The sequence below is a fragment of the Syngnathus acus genome, chromosome 10 (genome assembly GCF_901709675.1).
Source record: "Syngnathus acus chromosome 10, fSynAcu1.2, whole genome shotgun sequence".
Classification (NCBI taxonomy): domain Eukaryota; kingdom Metazoa; phylum Chordata; class Actinopteri; order Syngnathiformes; family Syngnathidae; genus Syngnathus; species Syngnathus acus.
This window is the reverse complement of record NC_051095.1, coordinates 9,930,735-9,954,221: the sequence shown is the minus strand read 5'-3', so window position 1 is coordinate 9,954,221 and position 23,487 is coordinate 9,930,735. Positions and strand designations below refer to the sequence as shown.

The 23,487-nt window shown below is 39.9% G+C and overlaps 1 protein-coding gene across 2 annotated transcripts; it reads right to left on the bottom strand.

The window, feature by feature from the left end:
- Positions 1–159: 159 nt before the first annotated feature.
- On the bottom strand, positions 160–21,294 carry rxfp1 (relaxin family peptide receptor 1). Of its 2 annotated transcripts, none has more exons than XM_037262387.1 (18): positions 21,075–21,294; positions 16,987–17,124; positions 8,342–8,425; positions 8,071–8,176; positions 7,845–7,916; positions 7,361–7,432; positions 6,457–6,528; positions 6,283–6,354; positions 6,128–6,196; positions 5,800–5,871; positions 5,391–5,462; positions 5,228–5,299; positions 4,889–4,960; positions 4,598–4,669; positions 3,888–4,117; positions 1,788–2,198; positions 1,434–1,652; positions 160–850 (listed from the first exon to the last, which is right to left on the bottom strand). In XM_037262387.1, exons 1-18 carry the CDS (start codon positions 21,157–21,159, stop codon positions 552–554), a joined length of 2,289 nt encoding a protein of 762 aa, XP_037118282.1. In that variant the 5' UTR covers positions 21,160–21,294; the 3' UTR covers positions 160–551. The 2 variants fall into 2 exon arrangements, with proteins under 2 accessions (XP_037118282.1, XP_037118283.1); XM_037262388.1 differs by having other exon boundaries at positions 664–850; positions 1,447–1,652.
- Positions 21,295–23,487: the final 2,193 nt, after the last annotated feature.

Sequence of the window (23,487 nt, the reverse complement as noted above, 5' to 3'; positions counted from 1 at the left end):
AATGAGATGGCTTGGACGTGTGCTTAGGAGAAGTCAAAGTCAAAGTCAGCTTTATTGTCAATCCCTTCATATGTCGAGACACACAAAGAAACCGAAATTCCGTTTCCTCTATCCCACGGTGACGAGACATACAAGTAGACGACACAAAATAAAAAGAGGGAGGCCAAAGAGGAAATTTATGGATGTGGTGAGGGAGGACATACAGGTGGCTGGCGTGACAGAGGAAGATACAGAGGATAGATAGAGTGCGATGGAAACGACTGATCTGCTGTGCCGAAAGAAGAAGATTAAAAAGACCATAAAACGACGAAGCATGAACTAGCTGTGCTGTGATAGGAGTCTCTAAAAAGACTCATGCTGGCTATCACACTGCTTTTTTCCCTGATGTTTTGCTGACTTGCTGTCATGTGTTGAAGGTACCAACGTAGGATGTGTTGTTCAAGTCAACTTGCAAATTTGCCACATAATCAAGATTGCTCAAACTTGGTCGAGGTCAGCGCCCAACCAGTTCATTTCCAATCGAGCGCACCGCCGCTGACTCCGTAGCGGATTCACACGGGAACGCCAGTGTCATTTTCTACGTGGTTGACTAGCTTGGCGGGGTTGGCCTCGGTCCCATCCCTATGACGTCCCTCCGCTGGGCTTGAGTCCTGCAGTGGCCACATTTCCTGCCAGGTGAGCGAGGGCTGATGGATGGGGTGACTTGCTACCACTGGCCTCCGCTGCCTATAGTTGGCCCACACCTGCATCAGGGTCTCCTTGAAGGGACGGGTGGTCAGGGTGTAAAGGATGGGGTTAAGGGCACTGTTGATGGGCAGGATGAATATGACCACCCATGAGGTAATCGTGCCTACAGGGGCAAAAGGAAGGAGGTGGCACAAAAGGCTAATTAGGGATTACAAATATGGACTTATCTATCGCCCCATGTGGTCATTATGCCGTTTGCTTTGGAGCATACCTTTAATTAGGCACTTCACTCAAAAGCAATTTGGCCACATAATGAATCCACCACATCCCAATAGGGGTTCTCATTAGGAAGCATGCCAGGTAATAAATTAGCACTCCAGTTTACACCCCTAACCCATGCAAACACACTAAAAGTGGCTCTTGAAAGGAACTGAGGTCCTTTAGGACACTGAAGGCACACATCTGCAAAACAGCACTTACACTAATCCTTACAACGCATAACCCTAACACCACGCACAACACTTACCCTTCAAAAAAATAAAAACTTACTTGTACCCTTACAACCATAACCATTAAAACCTCAAATTATTGTTAAACCCAAACAATATCTCCTAAGGCCATTCAAGCAATCCTTAAAAATCCTCCTCTAACCTAACATGAATGCTGAACACCGCAACCTTTAGAAAAAAAACAAAAAACAAAACTATGTAGTACCCTTTAATTCCTAAAACTGCGGTATACTATACCGGGAATCTCCACCTGCAGCAAGGACAGTATCTTGAGGACGAAAATGGGGATCCAGCAAAGCGAGTCGGTCATGACGATGGAGAAGAAGCGTTTGGCGATGGTCACCTCCTTCTTGATGTGGTTGCTGTACTTGGTGGTCTGCGTACCCGTGCGCTGGATGTTGTAGAACATGCTGGCGTATGACAGCACGATGATCAGGAATGCTACAAGGTTCAAACCTGTAGGGGGCAGTACAGAGAGAGACACCCCATAAAATCACAAGTGATCACAGTCAAATCTTATATGACCGTCAACCGTCAATGAACCTTAACACCAACCCTTGAACTCCAACTCCTACCTCTAAGCACACTCACCCAGGAAGATGACGATGGAGTAAACGTGTGCCCAGAGCGTCTCGGGCTGCTCCGAGTGCAGTGGGAAGCACACACCGTTGGTACCATAGAAGTTCCGGAAAAGCCCCTTGAAGGCCAGGGGCAGGAATGCCACCATGAAGCCGAACACCCAGATGCCCAGGAGCACCGTCACGGTACGGCGCCAACCTGGCGTCAGGTAACGGAAGGGGTACACGATGCAGATGTACTTCTCCAGAGTCAGGTAAGTGAGCAGCAGGACCGACACCTCGGTGGACAGCATGGCCAGGGAGCCGATCACCTGGCACTGGCCGCTGTCCATCCAGGCCTGGGCGTGTCGGTTGTATTCGCCGCGGAACTTCAGGTCGTACGCCCCGATCATGAACAGGTAGACGCCCATCAACCCATCAGCGCCTGACAAGCGAATGTGGGATGAGTATTCACCAGTAATATCTAGCACGTAGTAGCATTCGTCATTCATTCGATTTATGCGATTCGAACGGTGCACGGAATGAGTCGCTTGCAAATGTGTTCAGGCCCACAACGGCGCAAACGCCCATTTCTTACTGCTTTGGTCTGTGAAAATAGCAAAAGAAAGAAGCGGGTTGGGGATTAATGCTATAATGTCAGATGTCAAACAAATTAGGAAGATCCTGTCTGAATTCAGACCAAAGGTTGTGTGGGGAATCAGTGTAGCAATTAAAGACGGAGCTCCTGGTATGTGACAAATACAATAACCATATTAAAAGTGCAAAGGGTCAGATATGTATGTAACAACACAAAGGAAACTAATTTCATGCAAAGCGCTGAAGGTAAAAAAGAGGATTTGAATGCAAGTGAGTGGTAAATGATATTGGATTGATGTAAGTCAGTAGCTTAAAGAAAGCCCTGTGCCCTTTTTGAATTTTTGCAGGCACGTCGTTGAAACTTGTGAAGAACGCCGTTATCAGCCAATTGATGGCTTTTCGCTGGCAACACACATCAAACCCGCATATGCCGTTTAATGTAGCAAGAAATGCCAAGGTAATAGGGTTTAAACCGGATGTGCTAATGCTGGCCCTTTTTTTCCTTCAAAGACAGTTTAGTTCTACCAGCGCTATCCACATGCTGCTTCACCTCAGAAGCAGGTCTGACTCTTTTATAGTCGTCTCGCAAGCTAATATCTACAAAGAAATGTAGCCCCCATAGTGAGTTTTATGTAGAAGCATGAACAATTGCCTAGCATGTTATTGTACAAGATGATACAAATATTTTGATGCAACAAAGGACACAGTTTTCTCTGAGAAATACTATGAAATCATTTCCGGAAGTCATCTTTGTGTATTTATTTGAAACAAATGACCACTATGACTTATGCCATTGTGCAACTGCTTCTGCAATTTAAGTGCAGAAAAACATGTATCCAATTGAAATCACAAGAATGCTGTGAATGTTGCAAACCACCTTCATGATTGAAATTGTCATTCTGTACAAATGCTACTGTGATTATGATTTTTATCCAGATGAGTTTGGCTTGCAACTGAAAAACAAAAAGGCTGAGACTGACAAGGAATTTGAATGGTAGACAATGACAAATGAGCTGTCAAATAAACCAGTGTAAATCCCACACAGGCTTGATCTCTTTCTGTGGGCACAAATGGCTAAGCGTGATGATAATCTGCAGTGAAAACATCTATTTTTGACTTTTATCGGGGGGGGAGGGCGATTCCATCCATCCATTTTCTGAACCGCTTCATCCTCATGAGGCGGTAATTTCCTGAACTGATGATTTTGTGATAAAACATCATTAAAGACCTCTTTGAAAAACCAATTGCTCAATATATATTCACTTAGCCCAAAATAAAAGAATATTAGCTTTAACCTGGGAGGAGAAAAAAAATCCATTTGTCCAAATTTTCCAAAAATGTATGTCTGCTGTTCTAATTGAATTCTTCCCTTCCACTCCCCATAAGATCAGATCTGGATCAAATGTCTTGTAGGTGATGAATAATCTGCCAAGAAGTGATTCCCTTTGTAACATATATAGAAATGAATATCTATAATTACGTAATATCCTTATATAACACAGCCTTATCATAATCCATAATTGACGTGGCAACTCACAGCAGAGGGAGATGATGCACATGGCGTGTAGCTTGTTCTCGGAGCGAATGTACGAGCGCATGCAGATGACAAAGATGTTGCCGAAGCAAGTGGTGGCCGAGACCACCCAGACGAAGACCCTCAGCACGATGTTGGCCAGCAGGTCTTCGAAAGACGAGATGCCGTCCGTGTTGGGCTTGCAGCTGCGCACGTGAGGCGCATAACCGCAGTACTGGAACTTTTTGAAGTAGCTGCCAAGCACATGCGCGCACACACGGGTTCTAGTTAATTACACAAAACATAAATAAACAATAATAATAAATTAAAAATAATTAGGCAGCCTGTTGTCGCAGTACATTAATTTCCTGTGGTGAGATTTTGAGTGATGTACTGGAAAGATTGAACATTTGCGTTTCAATTATTTTTCCTAATTTCAAACAATCATGGAGCAGTAGCTCAAAGAGGTCGCGGGCATTTAATTAATAACGTGTCTGGGAAATACTCTCGCTCAAATACCATTCAGTAAAGAATGTGGTGAACAAAATTTCATGCCACTTTGAATTTGTTGATGAGATAAAAAATTGTAAAATACTAACAAATTTATCTAAAACATTGTTTATAGGAGCCCTCAAGGACCTGAAGTGGTGACCCCGCGATTACATTGTCTTCCTACTCTCCCGATTGGTGGAAATGTTGTACAGATGAGCGAGTGAGAATGGCTTCAAACTCACATGTGGGTCAAGTATTTAAGAGGCTCGAACATTCGTCGTTGGATGTTGGCAATTTCGATGCCCTCGATGCTTCTGGAGAAAAGAAAAACACACGGGAACATGATTTAGAGACAAACAGATGCAAGCATCAATGTATTGAGTGTATTCCTGATTAGTTCAAAGTTTTCCTCATTGACAAAATAGCAATTTTATTTTAAAAATAAGGACTAATTTCTAAGTGACCCCAAACTTTTGAACTGTAGAAATGTGTGTGCGTGTGTGTGTTAGACAAAGCACAACACTCATACTCACAAGGACTTCAGTTTAAGTAGCTTGTCAAAGTGGTCCACCTGCAGCTCTCTGATGGGATTGTATGAAATGTTTCTGTAAAATAAAAGAAGGTCACCAGATCTAGCTAGTGGAAACATGTCCATAAAGGCTGAGAGACTTGAAAGGCATTTAAAATTTCACATTTCTAAGTTAAACAGGCCTTGGGTTGAATTATACTATTTAAGAATCCTTCAGATGGCTATGACTTTTTTTTGTGCGTATACTCATGATTGACATTACTACCAAATTTCAAGTTGCTAAGAAATTGTCTTTGACTGAGAGAATGTATTAGATAACACAATAAATACAGATAAAACTTACAGTTGAAGCAAATCCCCAAGAGGGAAGAAGAGATTAAGTGGGATCGTCATCAGTCTGTTGCTCGACAGATCCCTGTGTAAAAAAAACAAAAAAACATGTAACATCAAATAAATAATAAAACATTAAGAATATGTCTAATGACTATTAAAAGTCAAATTCTTACAACTCTCCAAGCTTTTGGAGGACCGAAAAGGCTTGCTCATGTATGTAGCTGATCCTGTTGCGCTGGAGAACCCTTAACAATAAAAACCATAAGGAGGATTTATCATAATAAATAAAAAAACAAACAATCATAGATAATATGAGTAAGAATACTTCCAATATAACAAATGTGTATAATAAAAATGTGCATTGAAGGATAACTGATGTAAATATGTACTTTAATTCATTAATAAAAAATATGTGCAATCGACTGAGTGTGAATTTTACACTTGTAAGCAAGTCAAGTCAAGTCAAGTCTATTTGTATCTGTAAATCCTATAATAACCACTAAAGCGTCTCAAGGCGCTTCAAAGGCCCACACATCATTAATTTTGAAATGTGCCCTAACGATGAACGTCAACATTACGTACAAGACTGTCAGCATACTGCAGGAGTAGAACGACACATTCTCCAAGGTCTCGATCAAGTTTCCCTCCAAATCCCTAAATAAAATAAATATAAATATGATGCACATATGAGTAAATACTGCATATAGTACGTAATATTCTCTCTCTCTCTCTCTCTCTGGGTTAGTAAATTGATTTTTTTTAAGGAATTTAACTGATGACACAATTGGCCACATGGCTTCATCCAACATTCATCTTATTGCATTTTCTGGTTTTGTGGCGGCTTAGCAAAAAAAGTCAATTTTCTACCCAACTTGCACCAGACAGTGTGATGATGACTTTTTGTACTTACAGCCAGTTGAGTCTGGCCATCTCACGACAAATGTCGTCTAGCTTTGTCAGAGTGTTGTTCAGCAAAGCCCTGTCAATCACAGTGAGGACACACATAATTCAATCCGTCACACAAAATGATGCTTTCAAGGGTCAGTACAAAAGAAAGGAACTCACAGCAAGACCAGTGAGTTGAGTCCTGAAAAAGCGTTGGACGAGATGTGATGGATGTTATTGTTCTCCAAGATCCTACAACACATAATTTGTCTGTCTGATTGTATCGTTGAGTGTTGAGAAAGCATTCCCTCCAGTGGAAGGGAATGAGTGCTATTCAACATTCAGCGGACATACAACCACTCCAGTTTATGCAGGTCCCTGAATACACCGGGCATCAGCATGGAAATGCGGTTGTAGTTCAGATATCTACATAAAAAAATACATCAAGAAATAATATAAGATCACATTTGAAATGTAAGCATTTTTGATGAAATCTCTGAGCTCTACTATACCATAGAAGCATGAACACTCCCTGCTTTTATTTTTGTTTGTCATCATTTATTAAGCCCTGCTGTTAATCTTTGAAATAAATGTGAAAACCACAATTAAAGGTGATTTTTTTTTTTTTTTCATTAACTCAAAGGTAGTGTTGTGGCGCGCAACGTATTGTAAATTAAATCAAAACTAGCCCTGGAGCCTCCTGCTTTTTTTTAATTCTCATCAGGATAGACACACATTTGTTTCGACAGCATTGAGGTCCCTCAAAAAAGGGTTTGCTTGTTAAAAGAATGAGAAATTCCTTAGATCAAGGCCAAAATGGCTGCTTCAAACAAAAATGACCAACTTTCTGTTCAAGTTCAGGCATGGGTCTTTGAGACATGTGCACTCAGAATGTCGAGACTATTATTTAAAAACTAAATGTTCATGTTTTTTCTGAAAGGGGGGGATGATGCTCACAAAAATGAAAACAATTAGACAAGACACGTTTGAAAATCTTGGGGATGTTTTGTTTTGTTTTTTCCTCTGAGAGGAGCTCTGGAATTCACCCTAAATAATTACTTTCAACCGGAATTGCAAACTTTCTGTTCAGTTTCTGACAGACTCCTCAAGACTTTTTTTGTGCATCTTTTCATAAATGACATGCCAACCCAATTTCGTCTCCATCAGTCAAACTGTCTAGGGTGGATTTTTATCTCAACTCTTCAGTCTTTAACAATGTCCCCGGAATTGTTTTTTCATGCGATACGATGAGTCTTACAGCCTGGTGAGATTGTACAGTCCTCTGAAAGCAGTTGGGCTGACATCTTCGATCTCATTGTGTTGCAGATATCTTAAGAAACACACACACAAACCAAAATACAAGATGTACGAGCACATTGGAGAAACTGCACAGTGTACAGTGTATCTGGAAAGTATTTTTTATATTACAGCCTCATTCCAAAATGGAATAAATTCATTCTTTTCAAGGTCTTGTGAAGGATTCTCACATATGAGAAGGAAAATATATGTCAATACTTATGCAAAAAATGTCATGATTGCGTGTAAAATATTCAGGGAAAATCAATCCATCACATTTTGGGATCTAACATAGAATGTGGAAAAAAAAAGAAACATTGTCTGTGAATGTTTAATGCTATTAGTTTTCTATCACGCAAATCCAGATGGTCTCGCTGTTTTGGCCTGAAATGGAACTGCCTGGAACAATTTTTGCGATGCATTAACGAGTGCAATGTAAAACTCACAGTTTCTGCAGGTTCTGGTAAATTAAGAAAGCGTTTGCTTTCAGCTTCTGCAGGTGGTTCCTCTGCAAGGACCTGATAACACGAGACATACGCACATCACTGTCGTCACAAATGTATACTGAAAGGTGATTTTATCAATATTTGATGGGTGGGTAACAACCAAAGTTAGATTTTAGAAGGCACATGTGGTCTTCAAAGCAATTAACAGCGAGCGCTCCTTACTCACATCATGGTGACGTTCACAGCCACCACTGGCACGTCGCGGAGCTGCGTGCCGTCACAGTCCAGCTCCAGATCCCGACACTGGCACAAGTCCGGAATGAGGCCAAGCACTGGTGGGAGGGAGAATTTGGGTCAGTGCAATCATAGGTGTGGTAAAGGAGGAGCCAGGGTTGTTAGCACTTATGGAGTCTTCAATGCATTTCAACGCAAACAAATATACAACAGTGTATTTTGAATTTAACAAAGCGAGGCGAAAAATAAAAAAGAGAACCCACGGCACATGTTGGACTTTGTTCTGTCACTGTGGTTCGGCATTCCAAAGTACTTGTCAAAGAGGTGCGGCCATCCGTTGTTATCTCCTGAGGAAGGATGAGAAACATTCCATCATTTTCAATTTTCAAAAAATGTCAAATGCTCTTTGGTGTCAAGTTCTCTAAGAACTGCATACGGGTCTTTGATGTTTACCAAATTTACATAAGATCTTTAAAACTGTTTCTTTTTCATGCAAAACTCATGTTAGGGTCTGTGAAGACTAATTTATCTTCTACGTTTACAAGCCCAGTTCAATAGAAGAGTCTTCTTTGTTGACAACTACATCGCGTAAGATTCTAAATGCTCTTTCGTGTCTTGAAACATGCAGAAAGAACTGTCTGAATACAAAATGATCTACCATATTGTATGGAGGGCAACTGTAGTTCAAGGTGAGCATCAATACAAATCACTGTCTGCTGTTATTTCGGCGGTGAGGACATCTTTTCTCTTCTTCTTGGCTTTTTTATCGAGTGTGTCACCCATCACGCCATTCACATTCATCAGGTGCCTGTCCTTCATTTCCTATCCGCCAACAATTAATCAAAGCCCAGAGCGGGGCGCTTCAATTTGATTTGTGCTTTGACCACAGGGACTCAATGCATGATGAGCGATTCAATAATGTGTTGGATTTTTTTTTTTTTCGAGATTCCAGATTGTCTTTAATGTTAAGAACACGGAAATTTGAAATTCTACATGTACAGTACTTTATTTCTTTTTGAAGAGGGGAGGTGCTGTGCCTGATACCCCCTCTCAGGTGGATCCTGAACCCTGCTGAACCCCTTGGAACAATCTTTCAAAAACCTTATTGAGCCAAGGAAAAAAAATTACATTTGAAAGATGTCACGGCGCTCCATCCAAAAAGTCACAAATTGTATATGTACGAACATTACGACAGTTTCATTTCAATTTGCTCCCAAACTCAGACATACTCCATTTGAAATGTGGGTCATTCTTCAAAAGCACTTTTCGATTGCTTTACTCTTTTGTGGTTCGTACAATTGCCTACGCTTTGACAAGAAAGGCATTTTTCCCAAAGAATGGATCTCCTTGAAGCGAGCCATCATAATGAGAAATGTGGAAAAACGCACAATGAGCGCAGGAATATTTCAAGAAGTGAACAAAACACTTTGCTCGCCACCGGGAATTTTGCATGTTTGATACAGCAATGGCATTACTTGTATAGATAACCCAAGACATGTTCTGTTTTTATTTTTTTTTCTCCATGATGCAAGGCATGAATAACCATAGCATCTAAAGATAATCTGAAGACAATGCGTTTGCCTCGCTAAAATTTCTTCCCTGGAGATGTAAAGGTTTTATCTCCTTATTTATCGCTGCGGGGATCTCAAAGCCCATGAAAATTGAATCTTGTGTACCAACATTCACATGCATACTAATGTATTTGTACTTCTTATGGCTGCAGATTACAAAGATGTGAAAGGCATGCAAATGTACTGAATAACGGAATTATTTTTGATGTGAACAAAAACATGTATGTCAGGTTCATTTGACGATTTTAAATGTTTTTTGAAATACTCAAACAAACTGCGTTTTCTTTTCTGCAAATGTACGGTACTCAGCAAAATCATTCAATTAGCAAAAAAAAAAGTATCTCGTGATTTTTAAAAACAATACAGTTGGTGAAGAGAAAGGTAAACACGCAATAATAATATTGGAGCTTGAACTCATGTAAACAATTAATTTAGTGCAACTGGATTTTTTTATTATTCTTTTAACTTTTTAATTATTTCAAGCACTCAGAAATTAGATTAGGTTGTCTGAATTACTTAATGCAAATGTGTAAAGGAACGTGTTCAGGTCAAATGTATTTCATTGCATTCTTACGCATGCACATAAATTAACATTCCCTAACATCCGTTTCGTGTAGCTAAGGTATTAACACTCTCGTTGATGGGGTGATAGCACTACGGGTATTTCTAACAATTAAATAATTTTATCCTGACAAACAAGTGATTCAATAAAATAATAATTTTAGACCTGGTGCCGCCACTTAGCAGGAAAATAATAATTAAAAGAACCCGCCTAAGAATAATGAAAAACACCAAACAAATTATAATCAAGCGTGAAGCGTGAAAAAACGGATCGGAATTTGTCAGTGCTGAATAGGCTGAAAAATAGGCTCCATTTGGGTCCTTCGGTACTGTCTTTCATATATATTCAAGGTTCATTTGCCTCGATTTTAGACTAACCTATAAATCCAAAACCTTCACGTAGAATACATTTGAGAGTATATTGCGGGGCTATTCGCTTACAAATTCAGTTGGGCTAAATTTTCAACAGAAGAAAAATCAGCCCTAATGGTGAACTTTTAACATGCGTGGGTTCGCTGTAAACGCACCAAAAGACTGAGTAGTATGCAAGTGATTAAAGAAAAAATCCCAGAGCCCGCTTTGCCTTATTGTTCTGCTTTCTGATCACAAGTGCTTTAAGCAGTGCTTAAAAAGGACTTTGCCGATGTATTCCCTCCTGCTGCATTTAATGTCTTGCGGCGGCCCGATGGCCAAGCGCACGTCTTCATTTCCATATTGATGGACGAGTGCTGCGAAAACAAGTGCTTGCCTTGAATGAAAGCGTGATAAAAAGGTACCGACCGTTATGCAGCCGCATCTGCAGGGATAACAAAGAAACATGTTGTTTTTTTCCTCTTGATTATAATCTGAATTATAATCTAGGTTTTAATTTCTGTTGTTGCCCTTATCAGAAACGGCATCTTCAATCAACCTATTTTTTTCAAACATCAATGACAAGGCTCAATGAGTTTTTTCTATCGTCCCGGTTCTGTCAAAGACTTCACTTCACTGATTCGCTTCACACTGAGACCTGATTAATCCTCTAACTGAGATGGATCAGACCACCATGGAAAACTCAATCTGTCGTCGGAAGGACACATAAAACAAAAAAAAAGTTATTACCTCTGACAGACAGATTTGTTTGGCATGGACGGCTGCCTCTTTTTAAAGTCGTCATCATTTTTAATATTCATAAAGATGTCAGACTTCTTGAAAGTTTAAGCATTGAGAACTTTTGGATGGTTTCTTTTCTGCATCTGATTGATGAGCTAATTGTTCTTCAAATTTCCACTTTTAAATTTATATGTTCACTTTCTCAGATTCATCAAATTCTAAAGATATAAAAGCACAAAGAGGCTGACGCACCAAACCAATAACTGGAAACAAAGAGGGTAGGTGGATTACCTGCGGAAGCGCTAGTATGAAACCACGATTTCTGTTTTGCACAAAAACTCATTCCACTTGATAACAGCCTCCCCAAACACACACACACGCACACACACACACACACACACACACACACACACACACACACACACACACACACACACACACACACGCATACACACATACCACCGCCGCGATCCATCTTTCAGGAAAAAAAAAAAAAGCAGAGGAAGGCTACAGTGTTCCCCTTTGCGAAACATGTGAAAGCGAGTGAAAATGAGTGCAGATGAAACATTCATGGCTTCCTCGCCAAGCACCTGCCCCTCTCACTGAAATGTGATCATTCCTCCGGCTGTGGATAATCAGATGAATCTTCATCGTAGATTCACTTTCGACCAATGCCATCTTTTTCAAAAATTATGAGAAGAGCTGGCCGACGCCTCGGGGGCCATATCATTTACCATGTGGGTTTAGCAGGTCAACGGTTAAGACGGTGGAATCACAGCAGGGATGTTCCAGATGGCAAAAGTAGCTTTCAGCTCAGCACTACCATGAACTCGATTTACATACATGACATACGTACATGAAATTTGAAAAATCCAAAGATAAAAAAAAAAAAAGGGTTGATGTTAGGAAAGCGTATTTTACTGACCGTAAAGTTTGAGTCTCAATGAAACCAGAGCATACTGTAACTCTGTAAACAAATTAAAAAGACATGAGCGCCTTTGATTTGTCTTTGATGCCTTTGAAAACATTTTGGTTCAAGGGTTAACGTGTCTTTGATATTACCTAATACTTCAAAGAAAATCAAAGAAAATTACTCTTTTTTTCAAAAAGACCCAACGTCTTGTAAGCATCAAAGACACTTCAGTCTAAGCTCAACTGCCTCAACTAATCCTTGTATACATTAAAGACCATTTAGTCTTTGATGCATTTTTGTGAACAAAAACAAATTTGTCTTCAATGCCTTGTAACTATCTAAAAAAAAAAAAAACATTTACAGTCTTCTCCTGTGCAGCTACTCAAATGTAACTTTTTATGGACTTCAAAGAATTTTCAATCTTGGACAAACCTAGTGTAGTTTCTGTGAACATCAAATATTCAATTGCCCTATCATGTATGCTTTTTAACCGTCAAAGACCAGATGGTCTCCAATGACATTTGGACAACATCAAAGAAGTTAGTCTTCAGTGAATGTAGCATACGGTACATATTTTCTAAAGATGGAAAAAATTCTATTTTTTTTTTTTTATCAAATGAACCCATGTTTTAGTAACTACATTCACTGTACATGCGTGTTTTTTTAACCATCAAGTGCCAGCCTCCAATTATATGCGAATCGACCGAATCCACAACCCCCTGCAAGTATCGTTGGACCTCAATGACATGAAAATATGAATAACCATAAAGCCTCATCGACCTCACTGCGCCTTTGCTGCTTTTCTCTGGGAACATTAGAGCAGCAATTTCAAAGACCAGATTCAAGTGAGCAGTAGGTGTCCCCGCACATTACGGGATTAATTTGAGTGGGCTTGGTTAGGCCCCCTGAGCGTCTTTAGATTGGGGAGACTCACCACGCCGTGATCTTTTGTCGCAACATGTTAAGTCCAAATCAAAATGTGCCCTAAAACTAAACCCCGGCTGTCTTTTGTGTGAGTCATTGTGGCGATATACAGGTGGGATACAAATAAGTGCCAGTAGGTACGCCACTTCAAATAGCCTATGAAGAATGCAACTGGAGACTTTGAAGGCATAGAAAGTCATCAGCTGTTTGTTTGTTCATTCGTTGATCCAACCCGCTTATCCTCCCCTAACAGAGCTATTGTTTTTTCTTTGAGAAGACAAAGATAGAGGCAAAAACATTTTTTAGTTAGTTGAAGTTTTTCTTGAATGTACTGTATTGATTTTCTTTTTTCAAACTAACTGGAGACAAAAGTCAAGGCAGTAAGATCAACAAAACATCCCTTTGGAAATTCGTGACTGCAGAATTTACAGCAGACCCCCATGGAAATCAGAGCAGTCCGTGGAAAGTACGGTGAAGGTTTCGATTTTCACTTACTGAAGACCAAGGATGGATGTATTCTTGAATGGGTTGATTTGAGAATATTTTGCTCTGTATAGAAATGGAACTTAAAGCAAGCAATGCCCCAAACAAGCGGTTCGTAAATATATTTTGATGACTTCAGGTGTGTGAAAATGTCAAACCAAAATGTCACACCAATCTATGCTGTAATTGTATTGTGAACCACGTGTGTGTGTGTGTGTGTGCATGTGTGTGTGTATTTATGTAATTATATATATCTATATCTATATATATACGTATATATACATATATATATTTCACAAATATATAATCTATATATAACATATATAATCACAAAAATAAATGTAATGGATGGATGCTAGATGTTTGGAATCGATGCGAGACCAATACAGGGAAAACTTACGAGGTTGTAGGTTGAAGCAATTTTTAGAATGAATGCAAAATGTAAAATTAATGTTTAAGAGCTTTACCTTGAAAGACGTGACAAATTGCTATAGAAGTAGGCGCTTAAGAAACAGCGAGTGGGAGGGGGTAATCATATACAGTTTGCTTAATTCCTACATTCGATACACCCTCTTCTAACTATGCTCGACGTTATTTGCACTAGCTTTCTTAGGAGTGACTATAAAACTACGGAGGAACTATGGATGAAATTTTCAAAATGCTAACTCGCACACAGGAACACTGGAGCTGGCCGAGTGAAGGGTAGAAACACGCACACAGGTCACAACGTCACCTGACACGCTCTGACAATCGCTCACAGGTTCGGACATTGAATTTGTTTCGTAAGTCGAGGTGAAAAAGTCTCAAGGCTCCCGTTCGTATCTCAAAATGTTCGTCAGTATAGTATATCTGTGCTCACATTAGTATTTATTCTATGAATTCTTGGATCTATCCGTGCAGCTCCTACATAGATTGCGAGATCAAACATGGCTTTGCACATGACACCACCCTGCAAAAATGAATCATCATCATCACTACTTAAAGGTCAGTGAGAAGAAAAAAAACCCCTCCACATCTATCACATTTGGGAGGTATAATTGGCCTTTCATGCCGAAGGCGGGGAAATTCAACAAGCGTAATTAATTCACTGGTATGATCAAACCTTCATTTAACTGCACTGACATTGTTTTAACTAAAGGGAAGGAAAATTAGCCTTCGGTGCCTTTTCGGGAATGGCTTGTTGACGCTTTTTGATGGATCCACGCATGATTGACAGGCCAACCAAATTTCACATCGATAAGTAAAGGTTTAGGGGAAAAAATTTCAACATTGAATACATTAAGTGAATTTACTGAATTTTGAATTTGCTGAATTTAGAGTTTTGAATTAAGCCTAAAATGTCTGCCTCAAACCAAAATAACAGACGCCTTTTGTTCCTCTGGGCATGGCTTCCAGAAGATTTTTAGGAATCTATTCATAATTTCACATTTGTTCATTGGATGCGGAATTTTCAAAATAGTGAAGTCACTGCATGAAGAGTTCATTAAGAGAAAGACTAAAATGGCTGCTCGAAAATAAAATGGCGGACTTCTTATGTCTTCCCGGGCATGTTATTGTAAGACTTTTTTTAATGCTTGATGTCATCTTGCATATTCCCACCTGTTTCTTTTTGAGCATGTCTTTTAAAGACTATTTTTGTGGGTCTACTCATAATAAACATTCCCACCAAATTTCATGGTGCAAAGTCAAACGTTTGAGGGGCTGATTTTTCAAATTGTGGCTGGATTGAGAGAGCGGATCGTGAAGGCAGCATCGTCCCTTGTCTTCACCTCCTTTCCAAGTGTGAACACAAAAAAAAAAACGAACTCCCAGCAGGATGCAGTTTGTAGTTGTCAAGTCAATGCTGCCTGCCAACATGCCCCCCCCCCCCCCTCCACCAACACCCTCCTTTGCAGGGTGTAACAATGTAAAGTTGGGCAGGTTCAAGATACCTCTGGCATTGTATGATTGTTTTTGTTCAGTATGTATACTGCAAACGTGCAGGCAAGATGTCTACTTGTATTTAAATGTTATAGACATGAGATTAATTATTAATTATTTTGAATTTAATTTCCTTTTTTAATTTGGAAAAAAAATCCGCGATGTAGTGAAACCGCGATAAACAAACCGCGATGTAGCGAGGGATTACTGTAATACCATCCAACAAACCGACCGTCCTACCTATTATGCAAATTGCCTGGCGACTCAGCCCCCATTTTTCTACTTAACAAACTTGCCACCTCTTGCCTATGTACCTCCAAACCTAGTATTTACCTATACAACCAACCTACTGACATAGACCACTCCCGACTATTTACCAATCAGCCTACCTACCTGCTTGCTTACCTACCTACCATCCTTCTCCCTACTATTTTATAGTATTTTCAACTCTGCACCATGCCTATTTCCCCTTCCACCAACCAAACCCATTTACCTACCAACAGACCTGCGACTGACTTATTTACCTACGTACCAAACATGGGAAACTGTAACATGCCTCTGTCTGACATTTAGTCTAAATAATAATCTCAGTTATTACTTGGTAGACATTGATGAGAAACCTCCAGAGAGACAGCTGTGTATCATTTGTTCCATTTGTTTTTTTTGCCACTGCTACAAACTAAACACACCTCCAAATGCGCATCTGGCGAGACCTGAAGACAATACAGCCCCTTATAGAGACGATCGATAGCGTTTTATGTTCCTGTTACCAAGCAGCAGAATATAACGTGCTACTGTGATATTCTGTGCAGGAAAGGCGAGTTAGTTTTGTGACACAGGCAAGAGAGGCTAAATACTGAGAGTACGACTGTCAATGTATACGTGTAGGGTCAACATCAGTCATTATACAAAATAAACGATGTGTCTGGCTCCTGTGATGAATTCCAGAATAAGAACCAGGAACCAGTAGTGTCTGAAAGATAAAGCTTTCCCTTATAGTCAACCTGGGCCCTAATGCTAGGTATACTCCAGTTTCCATTTTGTTGCATCTGATCATCAGTCTTCTCTAATATATGTTTTCTTTACTCTACGAGCTCTCCTTCAACCCAACAATGTACCTATCTATTTCACAATTCCTTGCCTACTAACCTAATTGGTGTACCAACCAACTTCTTAACTAATTTATATACCAAGCAACCTGCCTAGCTATTACACCCACACTCCTACTTCCTACCTCAGGTATAATTACCTATCTACCTGGCAACCCATAGGCACAGTGTTCCGCTTGTTGATTGACAAGTAGGAAAACGAATGTGAGTGAAGGAGGGATCAAAAGCTTAACCTGAGTTAATTACGGTTAAATCCGAGCACACAGATGAAAAGTGATGACACATACACTGTACGTGGGAAAAGAAGTGGTTGGCTGGCGGGTTAACTGGCTCACCGCAGTTCTCCTCGTCCGCTTGGTTCCCACAGTCATCGGCACCGTTGCAGTGCAGCACTTGGGGTAGACACATGGTCAGGTTGCCGCACGGGAAGAAGCCAAGAGGGCACAAGGGCGACACTTCCGTCACGTTAGCAGCTGGAAAGTAAGCAGCGATGAAGGATAGGTTAGTAATCGGTCGGCATGTACGGAAGCAGGAGTTTGTCGCCCTATTGCAAAGTACAACACAGACATCATTAATATTGAAGGAAATATTCTCTATTGGAGTAAAATGGCTTAAACAATCCAATTCTAAAAATGCAGTGAGACTGATTGTTGTGGCTGTAGTCCTGCAGATCTGCAATTGATTTGATTCCCTCACTGCCAGAAACAATCAGCCCAATAACAATATTCCACTTTACATTACACTTCTCCTAGGAAGCAATGCACATAGATGAGAAGACAGGTTGAAGATTGGTAGTAGGTAGGTCAGGAGCCAGATAGTTAGGTAGGATGAGGTAGGGAGATTGGTGTTTCCTTAAAGACTAAAAAGGCAACTTATGGTTTTGGTGTCAAACTCTTTTGTCGCGGGCCACATTGTAGTTATCGTTTCCTTCGGAAGGCCATCATGATTGTCAACCCAAATAATTGTATGAACGCCTCATATGATATACAGAACAAGCTACAAAACAAACTGACAAAAGAACTCGTTTTCAAATCAGACTAGTAAAAACTTCAAATATTTTAAAAAGATGATTTTTAAAAGTGAAGACAATTTAATATTGACACATGAATTTGATGCACAATTTGTCTTCGCAGGGGCACATAAAATGATGTGGCGGGCCGTATCTGGCCCCGGGGCCTTGAATTTGACACGTGCCCTCAAGGGTTCCAAGCTGCAAAAAGCTATAAAAATCAGTGGTGTGAAACTGAACATCCAATTTGAGTGCTTTAAGAAGCCCCAACCCCAAGAGCTTAAGCTATGAATGAAAAAAAAATCCTTCTATAAACGTTGGCAGAATGGCGAAGCAGCCCAGTAGTGAAGACATCTGCATGCACTCCCTCCCTTTCTAGGATGTGCGCACTCTTCAAGAGTCCGCAGGGTATCGACTCAACCCGTCTCAACAAAAGTGTCGAAAGTCGCCCCCACGCCACCCAAAGTGGATACAATTCACACGCTTTGTATTGAACGTCGCTTTTTGCCCTTTGAGTGGAAAGTCTTACTTTTATAAATGTGTATTGATTGTTGTGTGTATCCATCAAAAATGTTTATTAACTCTAAAGGCCATCTTTTAGCCTGCTGAACGGTCAAATAAGTTAAAAAATTACATGACTTTCTCATTATGCTGGATGTTCTGTTGACTCGAGGGGGAAAATATAGATTTAAAATGTTCCATGAGGAAAAAAAAGAAGAAAGAATTCCTTTTGCTGGTTTGATACACTTGGGAAAAAATGATCAATGTTTTGTTTATTTTCAATTAAACGTTGTTGACCAGTATACAAATTCTTGGAAGACTGAAATAAAACAAACAGTATTTTTTTTTCATCTCCATTTAAGCTAACTAACAAAATCACCAAGTCCACAAAACAACTCATTTCTCTATCTGAATTTTCCGGGTTTGAAATTGTAATAAAAAAAAAATCTTTACAACTTGCATTGAACTTGCTGTTTTATTTTTTCTACACCCTGTACAAGTTTTAAAGTGAGAATATTCCATGAAATTTTACCAAAAAAATAGCTTTTTTTCTACATGACACTCATTCAGAGGAAAAATAAACATGTCACTACAATTAGTATTTCCACCACCGTCTTCTGTATTTTATGAGTCAAAAAAAGATTGGAGAAAAGGACAAGGAAGTTTCCAGATTGGTTGAAAATTACACTGAAAATGCTTTTTCCCCTCTATTGACGCACCAATTTCTATGGTCAACTCAATGTCTTACCACCAATATTTGCTCAGCTTTTCACAAGCCTGTTTCTGTACATCGCTGCTGCTAAGAGTCCAAGCAATGCCTGAAACTTCAAAGATTGGCCTTTCCAACATCCAACGACCTCATCAGCAATCTTATCATCTATCTTCATCCCCCCGCGCTTTCTTTGTGACATCAAGCAGCCATAAGAGCATCAAATTGTGCACTCAAAAGCTCGGAGATGAGCAAGGATGAAAGTGTTACGGCATCCCACTGCTTGTGCCGTATCGGCGGCATTGCGACGTCAAACAGCGACATTCTCTGCAGGATGCATCTCCGGTCTTTTTTCTGGCTGTATTGATGAAAGCGTGGCAATAAATTGTAGAATTTGCAAACGTTTGAGGGTGTGTAAAAAAAATAAAAATAAAAAACATCCGACGACTGAAGGCAAGTAAACTTTTATCAGTTTACATTGGTTTCCTTGACGTAGAAGCACAATGCTAACTGGTGGCGCTATTGCAACATGATGCTGGTTTGTTATCCACTTATAATACACCCCACCGAGAAGGAGGAAGAGAAGAAGGAAGAGGACATTTCAATGTTTGCGGGTACTGTACGTGTTTACGGGTTTTTTTTTAGTACAATACTGTTCAGTCCAATTCTCTTATGAATTTTTTTTTTAAAAAACAGCTGTTGGTTTTGGCAGGCTACTGGAATGAGATAAATGAGACTGATTTCCTAAGGCAGCACTGCAATTTGTTTGAAATGACACCTCTCAATTCACGTCAACATAGCTCCTTGGTACCCAAATGGCACCAAATGGGGCCAAAGCACTACTTTTGTCACAATGGAGCTCCTCAATTCACTTCAACATAATTCCTTGGCACCCGCATTCCACAAGATGGTGGCAAAGCACAACTTTTGTCTGAACAGAGCCCCTCAATTAACTCCAACATTGGCTTGTGGCACCTAGATGCCACAAGAGGGTGGCAAAGCACTGCTTTTATCAAAATGAAACACCTCAACTCTCATCAACATGGTACCTTGATAGCAAGATGCCACCTTAAATGAAGCTCCCCAATTGACTTAAACATAGTTCCTTGGCACCAAGATGCCACGAGATGGAGGCAAAGCACTACTTTTACTGTAGTAGCATGAGCACAAAAGTATGTATTGGGGTTATGGATTCAGTTGCAGTTTTTAAATCACAGCATTTCCAAAATGAAAAAAATGAGTGTAGTTTTACAATTGAAACCAATGGAGTATATTTTGTGGTGCCACCTCATTGTTCAATTAGTGGGTAGTTAATGTGAGAGTGGCATTAAAATAACAGTGCTGCACATTCAAAATCAATCGGCGGTCTGAAGTGGCATTGAACGGCAGGATTTATCGGAAGTATACACTATTTAGTCGAACCCAATGCGGTGCCTCGAGGTAATTGGGGTGCAGGTGGTCATCACACGTTACAGTGCAAAATCAATAGGTCTTAAAAGACTTAGCAAGGCCTAAATGTATTTTCAAAAGCGGAGGTCTTGACAAGTACGTGTTGTTACACCCTTCAAACAGCTGGGTTAAAAATTGGACCGACCCACCCAGGAAGGTGGATGATCAATTGAGCCCAACTTTGGGTTGCTTTGCAAAATAACATCTCAATTCGTTGGGTTGTTTTGTACAAAAATGGCTTTCAAAACAAACCAAGAACTTAATTTGCTCAAAATGTTTCACTCTTACGTAAAAACACGAGTCAGGTATCAAAGGCAAGCTCAAAATGTTTCACTCCTACTTAAAATGCAACAGGGGTCTTTAGATAATGATACTAGGACGTAGCCATAAAGTAACATGAGTGAGGTATCAATTAAAGCATCGGTGTCAAACTCAAGGCCCGGGGGCCAGATGCGGCCCGTCACATCATATTATGTGGCCCGCGAAGACAAATTTTGCATCGACTTTGTGCCATTACTAAAATTATAAATTGTCTTCACTTTTTCAAAACAGAAATATTGCTAGCAATTTTTATTACCATTCATCTTTTTAAACAATTTGAACAGTTTTGACTAGTCTCTGATTTCAAAACTAGTTATTCATCAGTTTGCCGTGTAGCCTATACTGTAAATAATATAAGGCGCTGACAGTCAACTATGACGACAAAAATGAGTTTGACACCCCTGAATTAAAGGCAAGTGAAAAGTTGAATTTACCCGACAAGACGCAAGCCACAATAAGGAGCACATAAACTTGCGCCACGCCAGACGAATATCCTTCGGGGAAAGAGATCATCTCCATCAGCAGGTTGTCGGTTAGACCCAAAAAAAAACAAGAGAAAAAAAAGTGGAGAGAGCCACTCGGAGATGAGAAATGACACGGCTGCCGGCCGGTGCAGCAACCTGCTGGTTGAGTGCAGCAACCGATGCGCGCACTCCAAAGAGTGTGAGGGAGCAGTGACGCACGAGAGGAAGTGCAAAACACCCTGGGTGGGTGGGTGCAGGCATATGGCTTTATTGGAGGAGGGGACGTGCAAAAAGGCTCTCCCTGCCGCAGTTACATTAACTCCTGCTCACTGTTAAAATATCAACACCTCTTCCTTTCCTTCTATCAGGAAAATAAAATGTGAAAAAAACAGACGCGCCCATTTTCCCCATAAGGAAAATAAACAATGCATTTTGTAAATGGCTTCCTATAGCCTAATTCCTTGTTACCCATGAGGGGTTCAAGGGAGGTTACATTTTTACCCCAAATGCGTATAGAAAAATGAATGCCTCCCATAAACACTGTCAATATTTAAGCATTTAAAGATTTGTAGCATAGTTTTTCCACGTTGTAAACCAGCCTTGATAGCTTTGACGTCAGGTTTAAAAAAATAAAATAAAAAATCAGTTCCACCTATAAACATCCCTCAAATACTAAATGCATGATCCCTGTTCTCCAATCAGGAAAATAAGAACGGGTCACAACGTATGTTGGAATTGACTTGTTTGAATTGTGAAAATATGAGTATTAGGAGTATTCTAATGAGAAAAACATCTGTGAGTGCTTGAAGCAGTCTCTTGAAAATGTTTGGTATGAATGTCTTTGAGTGACACTGACAACCTTCCATTGAAAAGGCAATTTCCTGCCTTCAATGGGTTCTATGTAAAAGCTATCTTAAAGACAATATCTTCCGTTACGGTTTTGATGTGGCAAATTTTGTGGAAACACCCACAAAAATGTGATGAGTCTGTTGTCGGCCTGGGGCAACATTTCATTCAAGTCGGGTGGCGGGTGTCGGGTGAGCTCTGCACCAGTGTTAGCTTTTCAATTAACTTTCAACACGCGCCCTTGTTGGAACAAAGTCAACGCTTTGAGGGATATCTAAATCTGATTGCCTTTTTTGTTTAACCCCGGTTGGGGATAAGACGTCCCACGATTCCTTTAAAAGACGTTTCACAGTCTGTCACTGCAAATTGGGAGAGCCAACAGGATAGCTTTGACAGCAACTGACTGAAGTCAGTTATTTTCATAATCCATCTGCATGCCGTTAGAAGACTGACAAAATCCCTCACACTCAGCGTTGTTTAGGATTATCAATCGTTATCTCGTCATATTGATGGATAAGATCCACAAAGCTCTATCCGCACCAACCAAAAATAGATTTAGTTGAGTTTACGGTATAGTTCTTGAGTAAGGTATCTGGCTCCAGATTATTTTGTTTTGAACAGCCAGTCGACAGAATAAAGTCCTTGGTTATTAGCAACTATCAACTGTTATACAACACAAAAAACAACTTTATTTATATCACACATTTCTCACCACCAGCAGCTGTAACAAAGTGCTTTGTAAAGACAATTTTGGGCTCGACTTTCTACCAATTCCCTGTGGATTAGTTACAGTGGTGTCAGGTGATTATTTTTTATTTCAAAACAAGCATTAATCATTCACATCATGCTCTACTAACATTAGATGATAGACAACAAAAAAACATCTTGATGTAGCATTGCCAATCTTTCTAGGATACCTTCTTCCCATTGAGGCTCATTTGCGCAAATTATTAAGAATTTGTCCAAAAAAATTATGAGTGACTTCCAGGTCAGTTTTTAGCATGTCCTTTTACCTGAAACATGTCGCCCTGATCTCTTGTTGCTTGGTGAAACTGGTGTCGTTATTTCGACAATTTTCCAGGGCGCATTACTGAGTTTTGTTCTTTTACTAAGTGGTGGTCTAATATACATTTGTTAAATGGAAAACAATTCATAAAGCAGAAATGAGCTTTCCACGAAATTGCAAGAATTGCAGAATGAATGTAAATCTCAAATCCTTATTAGATTAGACAAAAATATGTCTGCTCATTTGGCAATCAACATAACCACCAGCCGAGGGTTCATAATCATTTCATTTGAAACTGTCCGTTGATTATACATTCATATACGCATCACATTGTAATGACTCATAATCAAGAGTAAATTGTGTTTGCTGTTGCCATGGCCACTGCAGATTGGCTACTTTTTTGGTGCTTTTGTCATCTACACGTATGATACACGCGCGATAGGAAGAACATTGGAATTAATATTAGTTGCGAAGCCATAAATCTCTGAAAATGTAGGCAAAAAAATGCTGCAATCATCAGAGGGTCAAAAC